Raw genomic sequence first — 15,757 nt, 5'->3', positions numbered from 1 at the left:
GGGAATCTGCAGCAGATTTCTCACTGCAGTGCCTCTCTCTTCAGCTTTGAAAAGCTCCAAGCACAGGGAACAGCCCCTGTGGCAGGAGACCTGCACCCCTCAATCACAGCATGGCCACGAGCATGGCCAAGGGATTGGGAGCCACCAACAAGGTGTTTCTCCCTGGCAGCTTTTATAGGCTCAGCCTCTTCCCTTAGCTCGGCCCCTTCCCTATATTTGGAAGGAAGGGATGGACACTGCTGCCTGATTCCTGTTCACTTCTGCCATATACAGTGTGTAAAGAAGGGAGACATTCTTTTTTCCAATTTTAGTAACTGGAAAAACCCAACTGTGGTTTGCAGGCTCTTTATTGTGAGAATTTCCTCTGCTGGGAACATGATGTCCTGCCAGTTGTGCCCACAGCTGGCACTTCACTCATACCTGCTCTCATCTATGTGTCAAAGAAATAACAGTCCAGAAAGGACCTGCCCGATGCTCCTGCTCATGAGATACCTGGGCAGAGTAAGGCAAGGGAACACAAAGCAGCAACCTGTGGGGTGGAAGGCAAGGCCATGGGAAGCGAAAAAAGGTGATGATGAATCATGAAGGATCAGTTATGGCAATTCTTGTGGCTTCCCATCACCTCATGGGTCAAGGAGGATGGGAGAAGAGGCCATGATTGAAGTATGAGGTGACAAACCATGGCAAAATGAAGGTTAATCAGAAAGACCACTCAAATCTAGCCAGGGATGGACATTCCATGAATGCCAAACCCTGAATGTGCTACAGAAGTTTAGCCTCAAACACTGTTTTGGCTGCCTAGGAGGCTGCTGACAAAAGGAGCTGCAGAAGCCAGGTCATGCTGTGGTTTCAGGTTCTTAAGACACAGCTGATTGCAATTCACAGGAGAGAAGGATATTGGTAAGGGGACATAGTAGCCACTGAAGCACTGGACACTTTTCACCTTTGTATGTCAGCCTGAACTGTTCAGTTCTGCTCAATCTTGAATGCTCATGACCTAGAGCATAATTGTCATGTGAATCCCTGGGGCTGTGGGCTCAGCCATGCCTAGGGAAACAAAGAGCTGTGTCTGAGGAGATACACTGCATCTATGCAGCTCTTACTTGGGCAGCATGGGTGGAGGACTGGCAGCAAAGCATGGCTAGCATAGGCTCAGACACCCCTCTCCCTTCTCCAGAACAAGCCTGTGCCACAATCTGTCAGGACCACACTGCCAGACCATCACCAAATCCACTTGTGTGCCCTGGAAAGCTTAGGAAACAACTGGGAATCAGCATGGAGAAAAAATTAAAGGTAGCAAAATCCTCCATCTCTGTGAGAGAGGTTGGGGGTCAGGCAGGACCCAGCAATGAGCTCTCCTCTCTCTAGGCAAAGCACTATGAGCAGGGGCAGCACGGCCAGCCTTCTGCTGTTACTCTCTCTTTCTGGCCCAACAGCCTGTGTTCTCAATTGCACATTTTCAATGAGATAAAACCCCCATTGATTCTTGCAAAACTCTTGCTGAGCTGACTCATGAACTTGCAAAGGGGGTATAAGGCATCTTTGGGCCAGGGTGGGCTTTGAATGAGGGTTTTCCAGTCCTAAATGCTCTACTTGGTACAGAGCAGACAGGCAATGGCTGCAAATTGAGCTCACCTGGCAGGGCAGTTGAGGACAGCAAGAGAGATGGGAGCCTTCATGCCTGAGTGGATAGAGGTAGGTCTTGGTGCATGGGCAGAAGGGCCTCCACTACCCTGAGCCTTCCTGACTGTTTTAGTCACCTTCTGTCACTGTTCAGCATCACCTACTTGTCCTTTGTGCTGCACAGACACTCATCCATGGCTGCAGCACCAACTTTCCCTCATCAGAACAGAGTTGACAGGACTGTATTGCCAGAAGACTACCCCAAAGAACTCCTGCCACCACCCAAAGTACCCATCCCAGCTGGAGCAGCCTAGGGCACCTGCAGCTGCTTTGATGGTGTGTAGGATGTCACCTCATCTTTCAGACACAGTGGCTGGTCCTGCTTGTGTTTGCCCAAGGAAAGGTGACCCTGTGGTCTTGTAGGAGTGTCTTTGTCACTAGTGTTTTGACAAACACGTTCCATGTTGCCTTTAATTTCATTTAAGGTCACTAAAAATGGACACCATAGCCACATATCTCATGAACCATGAATTCCCAGAATCCTCATAAGCCTGGAGGATGAGGGGAAGCTTTTTTTAGCAAGCAGCCCCTTTGAACTCAGCCCAGTGGATGTACCAAGTGTCTGCAAAAAGATGAGACACATCAGAGCAACTACCAATTTGAGGCTTTGTCCTGACACTGAATTGTCAGTGTGATTCAGACAGGGCCTTTCCTGCTCCCAGGCATGGCCAAAAGCCAGCAGACAGGACCCTACTCCCCACACCCCGGATTAGAGCACATGCAGGCAGCAAAAGACACTCTCACTGGTTCAGGTGCCCAGATGAGAGCAGAGTGAAGGAAAACAACTGGCAACAAGCGAAGACCTACAGGTAGCCCCTGCTGCCAGGCAGTCACAGGTATCTGCTGAGCACTCCACCAAGATTGTTCAAACTGTTTGAAACCATTTGCACACATCCATTGTCTCAGATGCTCTAAATCAGGGCCATCCAGTATATCCACAAGCTGTAGAATCACTTCATGTTCTCCCCAGCCCAGCAAGGGTTCAGAGCTAAAAAAATCACATTAATTCCTTTCAGACCCGTTAAGTAATTCTGACCTGTGAACACAACCAGCTACAACAGCCATTGCTATCACATGCCTACTCCATGAAAAAGCCCCACTTTTTGTTAGAACACTCACATTCTTATTTCTAGCACTTCTCCATCATTGTATGGAAACATTTCTCAAGAGAATAAGCTGCTGTAAAACCTTATCAGAAGGTAGCCTGGAGCAAAGGCCAAAATACAAAAGTGTGCCTGTTGCACTCCAAAGCAGGGATGCTGAGAGGCTTGAGGAGTGCAGATCAATCTGCACAGCTAGATTTAGATGGTTTTCCTTTGGTCTTAAGGACATGCATTTGATTTTTATGGCTCAAGAAATAAGTGTACAAACCTTTCTATGCTTGGACTTGTCTGTGCTTTGGAGCCTTTGAGCGTTTGACAAGCTGTATGGATAGAGATGACAGAGCTTCATGCAAATAAAAATCACAAAATGCCCAGCAAACAAGAGAAAGGCTCATTGGGTGGCTGAGGCTGAACCCAAGAGTCATGGTTGGCAGCAAGGCATCTGCTGCATCTGTCCCAGGAACTGGTGGGAAGACCCAGAAAGGACTATGAGGACAACAACTCGCTGGAGGACCTACAACAGTTCCCATCCTCAGCAGGGATGGAAAATGAGAGGGCCAAAACCCAGCAAATTACCCCTCAAGTTCCACAGTCATGACAGCCTTCACCATGATGAAGGAATGTCTAATTACAAGCAGGCCACTTCAGAGAACCACAGAATCAGATGCCTTTTGGTTTCTAGGGATCTTGCCCAGTCTGGAGTTTCTCCAACAAAATGAGGCATGTTCCCTAGAACCACAGAATCCTTATGGCTGGAAAAGAACTTTAAGGACATGGGAGTGTTACACAGACTGGGCAATATCCATTCCCACTGTTTTCTTATAAAAGCAAAGGATGTTTACTTCATAGCCTCACAACAGCTGGATAGAGAAAAGCAGCTTTTTTGTTTGACTTGTTGAGTGCCTGGGTCAACTTTCTTAGACCTCTAGACTTCTGTTCCTCTAGACTCAGTGCCACTTGAGCCCTGAGCCACCCAGCCTCTCCCCCACCACCACACAGTCAGAGGCAGTGCCAGTAGGTTACTCCTGTGAAACAACCAACTGCAGATAGGGTTGGGACAATGAGGCTGCTGTCACAAGATGGTTCTTCCTTGTGAAAAAGCACCACAGCCAAGACTGCCACAAACTCTGCTCCTTGGTGTTTGGGCTGGTATGAAATGATGTCCCAGGAAAACTGCAGATATAGGGTGAGTCCCAGGCCAATGATACCCTCCTTCAGCTTCTCACAGGCAGAGGTCAGTGAAACACCTTCCTTCACCACCAAAACCTTCCTAGGATGCTGCAGAGAGGCCTCAGGGCATACACATAGGTGCACATCTACTTGTAAACAGCCCTGAGGCACAGCAGCTGCAGTTCTGTCTGTTACCAACATCATTTGCAGACACAGAGCTGTCCCAAGGTGAAGGTCACATGGGTGCTATCACAGTGAGCTGCATTGCCTTGCAAGGTTCCCCAGTCCTGGTCTTGCCAGGCAGCTTTTATTACTGCCCTTCATTCAGATGAGGGCACTCATGGCTCAATATACCCCCACAAATTAAAGGTGGATTTACTGGTTGGTGTCCATCTATTTTTGCACAAAGAACTTTGGGAGAACAAGGAGGTTTTGTAAGCTGTAGCTGAGTAAGTTCTCTGGCATGCTGAAGGAACCTACTTTATTAAACTAGTAATACACAGCTTAAAACATGGAATGAGCTGGCTCTTGCACAAGGACAGATGCAATCATTCCTGCCCAGGTCTCCTCAGCACAGATCCTCATACTCCCAGGAGCATGTACAACCAATGCAGAGCTGCGCCAGCTCAGGGATTATGGGCAGTATAAGTTGATTTTAAAAAAGACACTTTCTGTTCAAACCAAGACAAACCTTTTAAATTCTCTTCTAGGGAGGAAATAGCTCACTTTTTGCTTTTCTTTTTAGGCCACCAAACCTAAGAGCAATCTGGTAAAACTCACTTGTCAGATCACATCTAAGAGAAGTGACTGTGGCCATTCCCTGCATAGCACAGCCCAGAGTACCTGATTCACTAGTATATACTCCCTGCCTCACAGCTGGGGAGCTCCCAAACAGCCCCAGCACATGCTCCTGGGGCCACAGCTCCTGGCTCTTCCCATGAGGTGCCTACAGCAGCAGCAGGGTCGGGAAAGCCTTGGCTACAACCAGCAACTTCAGCATGTCATGACAGGCTGCCCACAGCTCTGTCTGGCTCCTCAGCAGGACATGTGTCACTTGGTTCACCTGCCTGAAGATAGATACTGACTTGCAGCTATGTGAGAAAGAGCCCAACACAATACTTAGCGTTCAGCTCTATCCTGTAGTTCATCAAAGAGCATGTGAGAGCCTTCACTTATCCCACAGTGCTGGCTACATGTTGATAGGAGCACATATTTGTAACACAGGGTCAGTGCTTGGAACAGGGCAAGCCTGAAGAAGTGAGAAAAGGCTCAGACAGTGTAGATATCTGCAAAGGTACTGGAGAAGGGAGGAAGAGCTACAGTACCTCAAACCACACGTGGCCTTGACCCAAGATAGGGATGAGGAAGACTTGCCCTCTACATCAGGCTGCTAATAGCTAACAAGCAGCAAGGGTTAAAGAGTTCTGGGTAGCTGGGAAAAGCAACCTGATACACAAGGGCAGCTTCCAATCAAGGAACCACTGCAACAAGCACAGAAGAGCCGTCCTGAGGTCTGCAGCCCTCTTCCCTGCCCTCTCTAAGCATTGCAGCTTGCCCCTGAGCCAAGCTGACTGGTTCATGATTTGGAGTGGTTTTGAGGTTTTCTTTGTCTCAAAGAACATGCTGGTGCAAATCTGTGCTGAGTAGAGCAATGCCTGGTGACTGCTCAGCCAGAAACCCAGGAGCAGCCTGCAGGCCTCAGGCCAGCAAGCTCCTAGCTAAGAGACTCATCAACCCCTGGAAGCACGTGGGCCCATCAGCTTCTGCTGAATATAGGTGGTCAAGGAAGATGACTGGCATCAGAGGATCTGGAGCCTACCAGGACACTATACTTCATATCCAGACAGCAGAAACATCTATTTTTCCTCTGGTTGTGAGTTACTCCATCAAATGAGGAGTGTGTTTGGAGGTAGCAGGTAAATCCAGCACTCTGGGAAATACCTGTCCTGGAATTGTCCTGGACAGGCCCTCCAGGGCACAGCTCTGTCTGGGGACAGTCACAAGTGATTTAAGACACTAGCATCATTCAGACACACCACAGGCCCAGGTAGCCCAAGCACAAGGCATAAGCTGAAGCAGATCCACTCCAAAAGTACTCAGCCCTCTGCTGGGGCACAGCTCAAGCTCAATACAAGTGGAGAGCAGAATTGCTGTGGTCAAAACAAGCTTCTTCAAGATGAAAGTTGAGGAGCAGGCACTGACTGGATGAGACCAGGGAGCCACGTCCTCTTTGCTCTGGGCACAGGCAAACTCAGCAGCTGCAGCACACATGATTTCAGAGCTGGGGAGCAGAAAAATTCCTGTGCCACAGAGTATTTGATCCAGGTTAATTCTCCTTAAGATCAGAATGGGATTTGGACTGAGCCCTTTTGGCTATCACGGCAGGCACACCAAGTACTTTCACACTGGCAGCACACGTGTGACAGAGTATGGAAAAATAAAACCTGACTTGGATTTTGCCCTGATGACTGTGGACTGATGCCCAGTCTGGCTCCCATGTCCTTGGCAAGAGACACCAGCCAAGATAAGGACTTGCTTTCCTGATAGGTTTCTTTTTTAAGTGTAGAAGAAAAAAATCCCAATGAAGAGGGGAAAAACCCCAGAAAGGTGTTTTGAGCACACTTCTGGGCACATAAATGAAAAAGGTGCTGGAAACAGTCAGTGTGGATTTACTAGGAGGTAACCCACATCTGAGCATCCTGATGGCCCTTCATGATAAAAGGACCAGATCTGTGGATGAGGGAGAGCTCAACCTCAGCTCCCAAAACTACCTGCCAAATTAGCCAGCCCAAGATAGGTGTTTATGGTCAGGATGGGTGGGCAACTATCTGGGTAAAAAACCTGGTTTGGCAACAGCGCTCAGAAAATAGTAACTACTGGGTCACATGCATGTGTCAGTCCTGTTTAATACCTTCATCAATGACCTGGCAGAGGCAACAACACACAGGCTTATTTATACAGATATTATGCAGATGGCAATGTAGTAGGGGAGCAGCCAAAACCCTCTAAGGTCAGAGCTGCCATCCAGAGGGACCCAGGCAGGCTGAAGGGCTGGGCTGACAGGAACCTTATGAAGTTAAGCAAAGTCTTGTACCTGGTAAGGAAAACATCCTTGCAAAAACACATGCTGGGAACTGAGTGGCCAGGGTGTGGTTTCGGAGAAGAATTTGAAGTCAAGAGGGTCAGAGGCCTGGAGACAGCCATTGCATACAACACGAGGAGAGGCTGAAGGAACAGGGCTTGTCCAGCCTGGGAAGGAGGGCTGTGTGTGCAGCACTCAAAGAATGTGTTGCCTTCCTTGGGCAGACAAATGGAGCTGTCCCTCATTCCTAAGCCATCTTGTCACTAGTCCCCAGCCTGGGATGGCATCAGCTCTGCAGTTGGTATTACAGGTGCCAGATGCTCTATTTTCCACCAGTATTTTATGGGACAAGTATGTTTGAGGCAGGAGTGATGTGGGCACACAGTGATGCTATATGGGGGGCCTCAACCAGACTTGTACTCTACCTGATCACAAAGTACACATAGGTCCCTGTTTGTCTGAGGTAACAGGGGTTCACCTTCACAGCACCAAATTCCAACAAATTCAGTTCACAGTGAAACCTGTAGTCAGTGCAGTTTCCACAGGAGAGCCAGGCACACCTCAGCCTCAGTCTGTGCTCAGCACAGCCACAGGCCAGGAGTCCTGTCACAAACTCCCCTGCCAGACCCAAGCTCTCACCCTGGGCTACAGAGAGTTTGGGTACAATAAGTACAGGGAGTGTTTGCTCTTTTTCTAATACTGAAGAAAGAGTGGACATCCACTGACAAATGGTCTCCAAGTTCTGCCAGCACACTCCCTTTCCCCCACTACACTAAACCCCTTGGACAGCTGTGCCGCCTCCTGGTGAGCATCCCACACAGCCCTTGGGCCCCTAAACACACAGGGAACAGAGCTGTGCTCCCTGCTGTCACCATGGCAGGGCACTGAAAGGCTGGCAGTTGCCTAAACAACAGATTTTTTTAATATCTTTTTTTAAAGCAAACCAACCAACCAAATAAAAAAACCTATCAGTACCCCAAAAAACCCTGCCACAAACCAAACACCTGACTCTCACTGCCAAAGCTTCCTACCTGCGAAAGGCTGAGAGAAAAGTGATGGGCAGGGTCAGTCTGAGGGGCAGAAAGAAGCAGGATATCAGCTGCTTCCAGGGCCAGAAGGCAAAGCACATGCTTGGAGTGGTGATGTTGCCCAAGTCCCTCCACCCTGCATCTCCCATGCCCTCACAGTCCCTCCAGTCTGCCACAAGCTTCCCATGTCAGCTGGCTCCTCCTTTTCAGGCCACACAAAAACAACTTAAAGGACATAATACTTATGCCAAAACATTTAGGAGAAGACAGAAATCTCAGTATCAGGAGTCAGCTACAAATTAGCTTCAGGGAACAGATGTAGATAGGGTGATCCTTGACACCTGCAGCCTGCAGGCTCTGTACCAAGTCTGCAAAGCCTCAGGACAGAGGCCTGGCAGCCTTCCCTCATCCAAATTCCTATTGGCTTCTACTTTGTTTGAAGTTGGCTTAGCTGTAACACCAATGTTTTCTTCCAGGCAGGTGGTTCTGGCTAATTTGTTTTATTTTTACTTATCATTGCTTCATACAATCACATACAATTGTTTTGGTTGGACTCAACAAGAAAACTTTCATAGTATCAGGGAGTGCTGGTTGGAAGGGAGCTCCAGAGGTCTCAGCTCCAGTTTCCCACAGGGCTGTCACCAGCAGGTCAAGCCATGGCCTGTCTTGTTTCAAAATGAACTAGTGTACAAAGAAACACAGAGCTAATCATAGGTGCCAAAAGGAAAGACTTCAAAATAAAGTACCTCCAGGATTGTGGGGAAAAAGGTGAGGAAAGTCTCTTTAGAAATAACAGACACTTCCAACTGCTCTGGGAGAATGAAATCATTATTGTAAGGGTGTCACTTCTCACAGACACTAGTGTTATCAATAACACCTTGGATTTGACACAGCCTCTAATTGATAGAAGACTGAAAGTGTGACATTTCCTTTGGAAGCCAGTCCTGGTGCCTCCTGTAATCAATCAGGCAGGACAAGGAGGAAAAAAAACCTTTCCCTTTCAGCTGTTGAGTTTGATGCTACTCAGACACTTTTTAAAGAACTCCCACTGTAAACTGATACAAAATAATGTCTTGCTGATCCTTTAAAACTAAAAAAAACTTCTTTAAACTACCCAGCATTTGAGCTGGAAAAAAATAAAACAGTACCTTGGAACTTCAGGAATCCTTTCTTGCCAGAACTGTCTCAGAAGTGTGAAGTCTCAGCCATGCTCCATCACAGTAATCTCACCAACACCCTCAGGAAGTCACCATCATGCTGCTGAATACCTTATGCTGCTTTATCATGTTTCTTAACTGCCCTGCAAAAGGCTGACTGTTCTTCAGGATTTTGTAAAGATGGAAATTTACCATAGATACTGCAGCTTCCTGCAGAAATTCTCTTCTGACCCCACACCCAGGAACTCTTATGCTCAGTTAGAAACACACTGGGACTTGCAACAAGAGCTCTTCTGTTTTGTCTCCTGTAGGCCATTCTCTGGGCTTCAGCTACCTTAAAGAAATGCATTCAGCTTATGGTTTGCACTACTATAGATAAACACTACTTTCCAGAAGAGAAAACAGAGAAAGAATACAAAGACTGACCAGCACACAAAGTTCTGATGACTTTCCAATGACATCTAACAAAGGAAAAAACCCCATACTTTGCTTACCCAAAACAATCTTTATTGTCAAGTGCTGCACTGCATAAAATATATCTAATTGACAGCACAGACACATACCCTTTTTACCCTCGTCACTGTGCAGCATGCCACAATCAGGCCAGCCATGCATAAAACCATTTATATCAGAAGAAAAAACTATTTTTAAGCCATTACTCATTTCAAGTTAACAGAGTTCACCTGGAAAAATCACCAAGAGAAAACCATTTCATTTCTGCATTCAAATGAAGAAGAGATCACACCCACTACAGAGCTGGTCCCACATGTGGAAGCTGTCCATGTTTTCAGCGCTCTTCACCTTTCTGTCTTTGATAAAGAAGCGTTCTCCTGCCTCTAATTCTGTAACTGCCTCTCTCAGAGGCAAAAAACAGCGCAGAAAAAAAGAGGGGAGGTGTCCCCTGAGAATGCCATGGCCCATATGGCTTTTCATCAAGTACTCATCCTCCTGCAGTGACTGTCCTTCACTGATGTCCTGCCAAGAGATACCAATTCATGTTACCAGTGATACATATGTCCTTCCCAAATGAAAAACATTTTCCATTTTTTGCTCCCAACAACAATTGGGAGCAAAAGTCCCAAATTTCATTCTGCAGATCTTGCTGCAAATAATATCCATGGTGAAGGGTCTACAGAGACTTTTGACAATGGTGTTTTACAGAAGTATGGTTCCTTTTATATTTGGAAAAAAAAGAAGGCATGTGGTGGCAGGACATTACACTTGGATGCTTCTGCTCTTAACTCCAATGCCCAATTACAACCAAACCAACAGGTGATGTTCACATCAATCTTTGAAGACCTTGTGGTTTAGGATCTGTATTTTCTCATGTGGGCAGCAATAGAAGCAGAAATCTCGCTGCTCCTCTTATTCTGTCCATAATAATCCACGAAGTCACCATCTGGCCCAACGAGGTACATGATTATTGTGTGATCCACCTGCAAGAGAGCACATTGTGGCTTGGTAAAAATGATCTTAAGACACAGAATCACAGGCTGGAAGGGATTGCAAGGATGACCTGGTCCAACTTTTCTGGGCAAAAGCATGGTCTAGACAAGATGGCCCAGCACTCTGTCAAATGTTGGGAGATCCACCACTTCCCTGGGAGGTTTATTCCAGTGGCTCATCCTGTCATTGTGAAAAATTTTCCTCTTATCCAAATGGAATCTCCCCAGGAATAACTTGCACCCATTACCACTGATCTTTTCCACGTGACTCCTTCTAAAAAGGGGGTCACCATCATCTTCATAGCCACCATTTAAATACTGGAACATCCTGCACATCTCTCTCAAAGTCAGCAGCAACAGCATCCTGTCCAGCCTTTGGTTCAGCTGCCTGACGACTTTTCACCAAGAAGCTAAAGCAAGATAAGGAGAAACCCCAGTGACCTTCTTTTACCCAATAAGACAAATAGAGAAAACTAGTTCCATATTCAGAATGTGTGAAGCAGGCAATACTTTAAGCAGACAAGTCCTCCTTAAGCTGCTGGTATCCTTCCTGAAGCACAGAAAAGGCAGAGACAAGCCTGAGAGCTAATGATCTTTCCCCCTCACTTTTCCCAGTTTTCCTCTACATCTCATGATGCTCCACAACCCCCACAAGGTATTCAAGCTCCTGCTGCTAACATGGTATAAATCTAATACCAACAGAGGTGTCTGAGTGCAAACAATGGGACCAAAAACATCACTGGGATACAGGAGCTGCAGATGGAGGAAGTGCAGAGGGAAATCCGTGTGCAGGGAGGGTGCTCCCTCTGCTGTCCGAAGGGAAAAACCTTAAAAAACCATTCAAAGTAACAATTACTTGAAGGCATTCCAATCTGATTTATAAAAAAATGAACTCAGCTGTAAAATTGTTCAAGATGTGAATGAAAGTACTGTGACAACATCTTTATGAGAAAAGACACAAAAACCTGAAAATGGAGGCCATGAATCTGTGGTTACTTAAGTGACTGCATCATCTCACAACCACTGGAGAACTGAAATGTTCTTGGGCACTGAGGGTACAACTGCCTTTGAAATTAAGATTTCAAACTTCCAGCACCACAAGATAAAAGGACACATTAAACTTAATGGCATTTCTGTTATTGAAAAACATTGCTCAACATTGACTTGAAGCAGGTTTCATTCAAGTATTTTACTCTAGTTTCAAATCACCGAATCTCAAGGGCTGGAAGGGACCCTGAAAGCTCATCCAGTGCAACTCCCTTGCCAGAGCAGGAGCAGCTAGAGTAGGGCACAGAGGAACTCGTCCAGGTGGGTTTGAAATGTCTCCAGAGAAGGAGACTCCACAGCCCATCTGGGCAGCCCCTGCCAGTGCTCCCTCACCTCAACAGGGAAGAAGATTTTATGCACCACTTTCTTGTTCCACCAATCTTTTTGTCCATGTAGATCATTTATTTGTAGCAGTCAGGTGGTTTTAAAAACAGACAAAGGATAGACAGTACTGGATTATAGCAAAACCAATCTGCCTCAGCATCCCACCTCACACAGTGGCCAACAATGATTTCTTTAAAGTGTAAAACCAGCACCAAAAATATGCTGTCTTCCTCTACTACTTCCCAGATGCCAAACATTTTTATCTCTTGGGTTTCCTGAGTTAGGAGAGAGTTCTGTACATTTCATGATCCTTAACAGATTGGGTTTTTTTCAAAGACTAACAACAAGTCTCCCTGTGAAGTTCCATAAACTTCTACCATTTGCATCTGTAGTAAGGAATCCCACTTCTCACATGCCACTGCAGCAAGAACCATCACCTCTCCTTTTGAACCCGGGTTTAGTTTTCCTGGCTGCCTGTAGTTCTTGTAATGAAAAAAAATTAAGATCAGTTAACGTGTGTTATCCTCACTTGGTGTATCACTTGTACCTACTTCACTCTTACAATCTGTTCAGGATGAGGCCCATCAGGGAGACCTTGGCAGCAGCTAAGACCTACAACCATTCCTGCTCAATTCCAGAGAGTAAGATTTTGACTACCCAGTTCACACTATTTACACATTTTATTCCCATTTAATTTGGCATTCACGTGCTCTCTCTTCCAGGTCATTTGACACAAGAGGAAGATTCCCACAGTATCTGCAGGCAGACATGGCATCATCCAAGTCTCACCAGGAAGACCCCACTCCTTGGTGTCAGCCTGGCAGGAAGCGAGTTGTTACTCACTTTCACCTCTCATTTTCCCCCTTCCCTATTCACTTAAATTCATTTTGGAGCACATAAGGAAAGAGTCAGACAAAAATACCCATTACACAAGAGAAAAAGGTTCTAGTTACTGCCAGGCTTGGGAGCTCACATGCTGTTCTGTCTGCAAGCCTGGAATTGTAAATTTCAGCATAGACTGCAACAGCTGCCTTCTGATTTATCCAAAGTCTTTTGTCAGGCAAAGGCCCTACAATTACTTACTATATAATCATTGTCTTCATCTTTGGGACCTTCACTGAAGTACACACGGTAAGCTTTGGCCACTTGGTCAATCTGTGCCTTGGTACCAGTCAATCCAACCAGCTTTGGAGAAAATTCTAGATAGAAAGAAGATATTTAGACACTTTAGTAAAAAAAGAGTCCCAACAACCAGTGCTGTACATTATATGCTGTAAGACACGGAAGAAGAAAACAGTAATACCTTTAACATATTTGGCAATGGCTTCCTCGTTGTCCCTCTCAGGATCAATGGTGATGAAGAGTGGGGTCAGATTAGGCAAAGATGGAATTCCATCTGTAACATTAACAGTTATTCATTTTCTTTGAAAGATAAAAATCATTTCTCATCTCCCTCACAGCCAAGCTGCTGTAACACCAATCCTGGCCCACCCTAAGTGACAAAAAAGCCATTTTGTGTAGCTTAATTAATGTAATTTGTGAATGAAGCAAATGCTGTGAAATCCAATGCTCTGTGTTTGTGCTGGGTGCAGCTACACTTTCAGTCTCTCAGTTGGAGAGTCTGCCCTGCTAATGAGAGATGAGAAACTGGCTCCAAGGCAGAAAATGCCATGGTGTGACACATATGTTAAAGCACAATGGTTGACACAAGGAAAGCACGACAGTGATAATGGGGCAGGAGGACAGTTGGAGAGATAACTCAGGCTCTTTTCCTCCTGTTCCAGCCATAACCCTAACTATATTTTCTTAATTTTGGTCCACCCTTTCACTTGCCTAGTTACTAGCATCCCCGCTCTGTAACTCTTCAGGGTCTGCAGGCTGAGAAACCCTCCTCTATCACAGAGCCTTCCATCAATCTTCTGCACAGCACAGTCACTCTCAGAAAAGACTCTCACAGAATGGAGTAGAAAAAGAACCCTAATACACTTCACAAGCATTTGTTGTTGAAAATACAATGCAATGGCACCATTCCCAGTGCCCAAGAAGTCCCTCCTTGTGAAAATCCCAGTGCTGTCACACTCTAAATATCAGATCTTAATGACAGGCACACTGATGTATGCATCAGTATTTATTTCAACTACTGAATAGTAGTCAACACTATTTTTTAAAAAAGATCATCAATTATTACCTCTGACAGTATTTTGCCACAAAACCCCATCCCTCCCATGAAGAGGACCACTACACCACGGCAATTCCCATACCAATTTCCTCTACCACTTGAATCATTTTCTCCAGTTCATCAGGACAGATGTCAGGGCAGTGAGTGAAGCCAAAGTAGATCAGCACCCACTGGCCAATGTAGTCCTTGCTGCTCTTGGGCTGTCCCTCATGGCTGACGAGCGAGAAGGGCCCTCCTAGCAGTGGTTTCCCAATGCCTCGGTTTCGTTCCTTCTCCAGCTCTGCAAAAAACAAGACGGGATCAAACACATCGAGGCAACAGTCCACATTGCTTCCCAGGCAAGCCTCAGCTGCTATCATAGAATCATTTCAGCTGGAAGAGACCTTTAAGATCATGGAGTGCAGCCTCTGTCCCAGCCACATCAACCACCAGCCCACTTCCCTCAGTACATCCACCGGGCTCTGAAACCCCTCCAGGGACAGTGGCTCCAGCACCTCCCTGGGCAGCCCCTTCCAATGACTAACAGCCCTGTCAGCAAAGAAATTCCTCCTCACATCCAGCCTGAACCTCCCCTGGTGCAACTTGAGGCCATTTCCTCCCGTTCTATTGCTTGTTACTGGGGAGAACAGACCAACCCCCACCTCACTACAGCTTCCTTTCTGTTAGTTGTAGAGAGTGAGAAGGTCTCCCCTGAGCCTTCTTTTCTCCAGGCTGAACAGCCCCAGATCCCTCAGCCCTTCCTCATCTGAGATGTGCCCCAAATCCATTCCCAGCTTGGTACCCGCCTCTGGATCCTCTCCAGCACCTCAACGTCCTTCTTGTAGAGAGGGGCCCAGAACTGGACACAAAGAGTCAAGCAGCCTCCCAGCATCCCAGCTCAGGGCACTGATGCATCAAGATCTACCAATGCCCATCATGCAGAAGCACATTGACAAGAATTCCAAAAAGCCAATTCCAGTTGCTTTGGACAAACTCAATTGCATCACCAAACTCATTTGAAACATAATCATCTCCCTCACAGTCAGCTGGTTGTGGTTTAATTTGTAAATTTAAACAGAGAAGGACAGATCGCTGGTGTGGCGTGAAACCGAAAAATTAGCACCCTCTGCAAACTGAGCATATCCCAAAAGCTGGAATCTCTCTGATTTTCAGCACTGCAAACAAACCAAACCTCATCAAAACACAAAGTCCGACGCTCCGCTGCTGCTCCCGCGGCCGGCAGCCCAGGCCGGGTCCCGCCGAGGCGGGAAGGGCCCGGTCCCTGCCCCCGCACTCACCCTCCTCCTTCCACCGCTTCACCTTCTTCATAGCGACCAGCAGCCCCCCGCACAGCACGAAGGTGGCCGCCAGCGACCGCCACGACACCAGCTGCTGAGGAGAAGCTGTTTAGTGACGGAACGCGGGCGAACTGCGCGGCGCGGCCCGTCCCGCCGCCCCGTCCCTCACTCACCCTCCGCTGCGCTCCCGCCCGCGGGCCGCTGCCCGGGGGCAGGCGGGAGAGGGGGCGGCTGCCGGGCGCGGGCAGAGCCGCGGGGCCCT

General features: G+C 47.1%; 1 protein-coding gene across 2 annotated transcripts; it reads right to left on the bottom strand.

Moving 5' to 3' along the window:
* Positions 1-8,560: 8,560 nt before the first annotated feature.
* Positions 8,561-15,726, bottom strand: LOC104554801 (protein SCO1 homolog, mitochondrial). Of its 2 annotated transcripts, XM_062011202.1 has the most exons (6): positions 15,669-15,726; positions 15,496-15,589; positions 14,301-14,498; positions 13,343-13,435; positions 13,123-13,238; positions 8,561-10,659 (listed from the first exon to the last, which is right to left on the bottom strand). In XM_062011202.1, exons 2-6 carry the CDS (start codon positions 15,524-15,526, stop codon positions 10,531-10,533), a joined length of 567 nt encoding a protein of 188 aa, XP_061867186.1. In that variant the 5' UTR covers positions 15,527-15,589; positions 15,669-15,726; the 3' UTR covers positions 8,561-10,530. The 2 variants fall into 2 exon arrangements, with proteins under 2 accessions (XP_061867186.1, XP_061867187.1); XM_062011203.1 differs by lacking the exons at positions 8,561-10,659; positions 15,669-15,726 and adding an exon at positions 10,679-11,078 and having other exon boundaries at positions 15,496-15,656.
* Between the last annotated feature and the right edge of the window lie 31 nt (positions 15,727-15,757).

Source organism: Colius striatus, chromosome 18, assembly GCF_028858725.1.
Source record: "Colius striatus isolate bColStr4 chromosome 18, bColStr4.1.hap1, whole genome shotgun sequence".
Taxonomy (NCBI): domain Eukaryota; kingdom Metazoa; phylum Chordata; class Aves; order Coliiformes; family Coliidae; genus Colius; species Colius striatus.
Note: the sequence above shows the minus strand (reverse complement) of the source record. Positions and strands in the feature narration are given on the sequence as shown.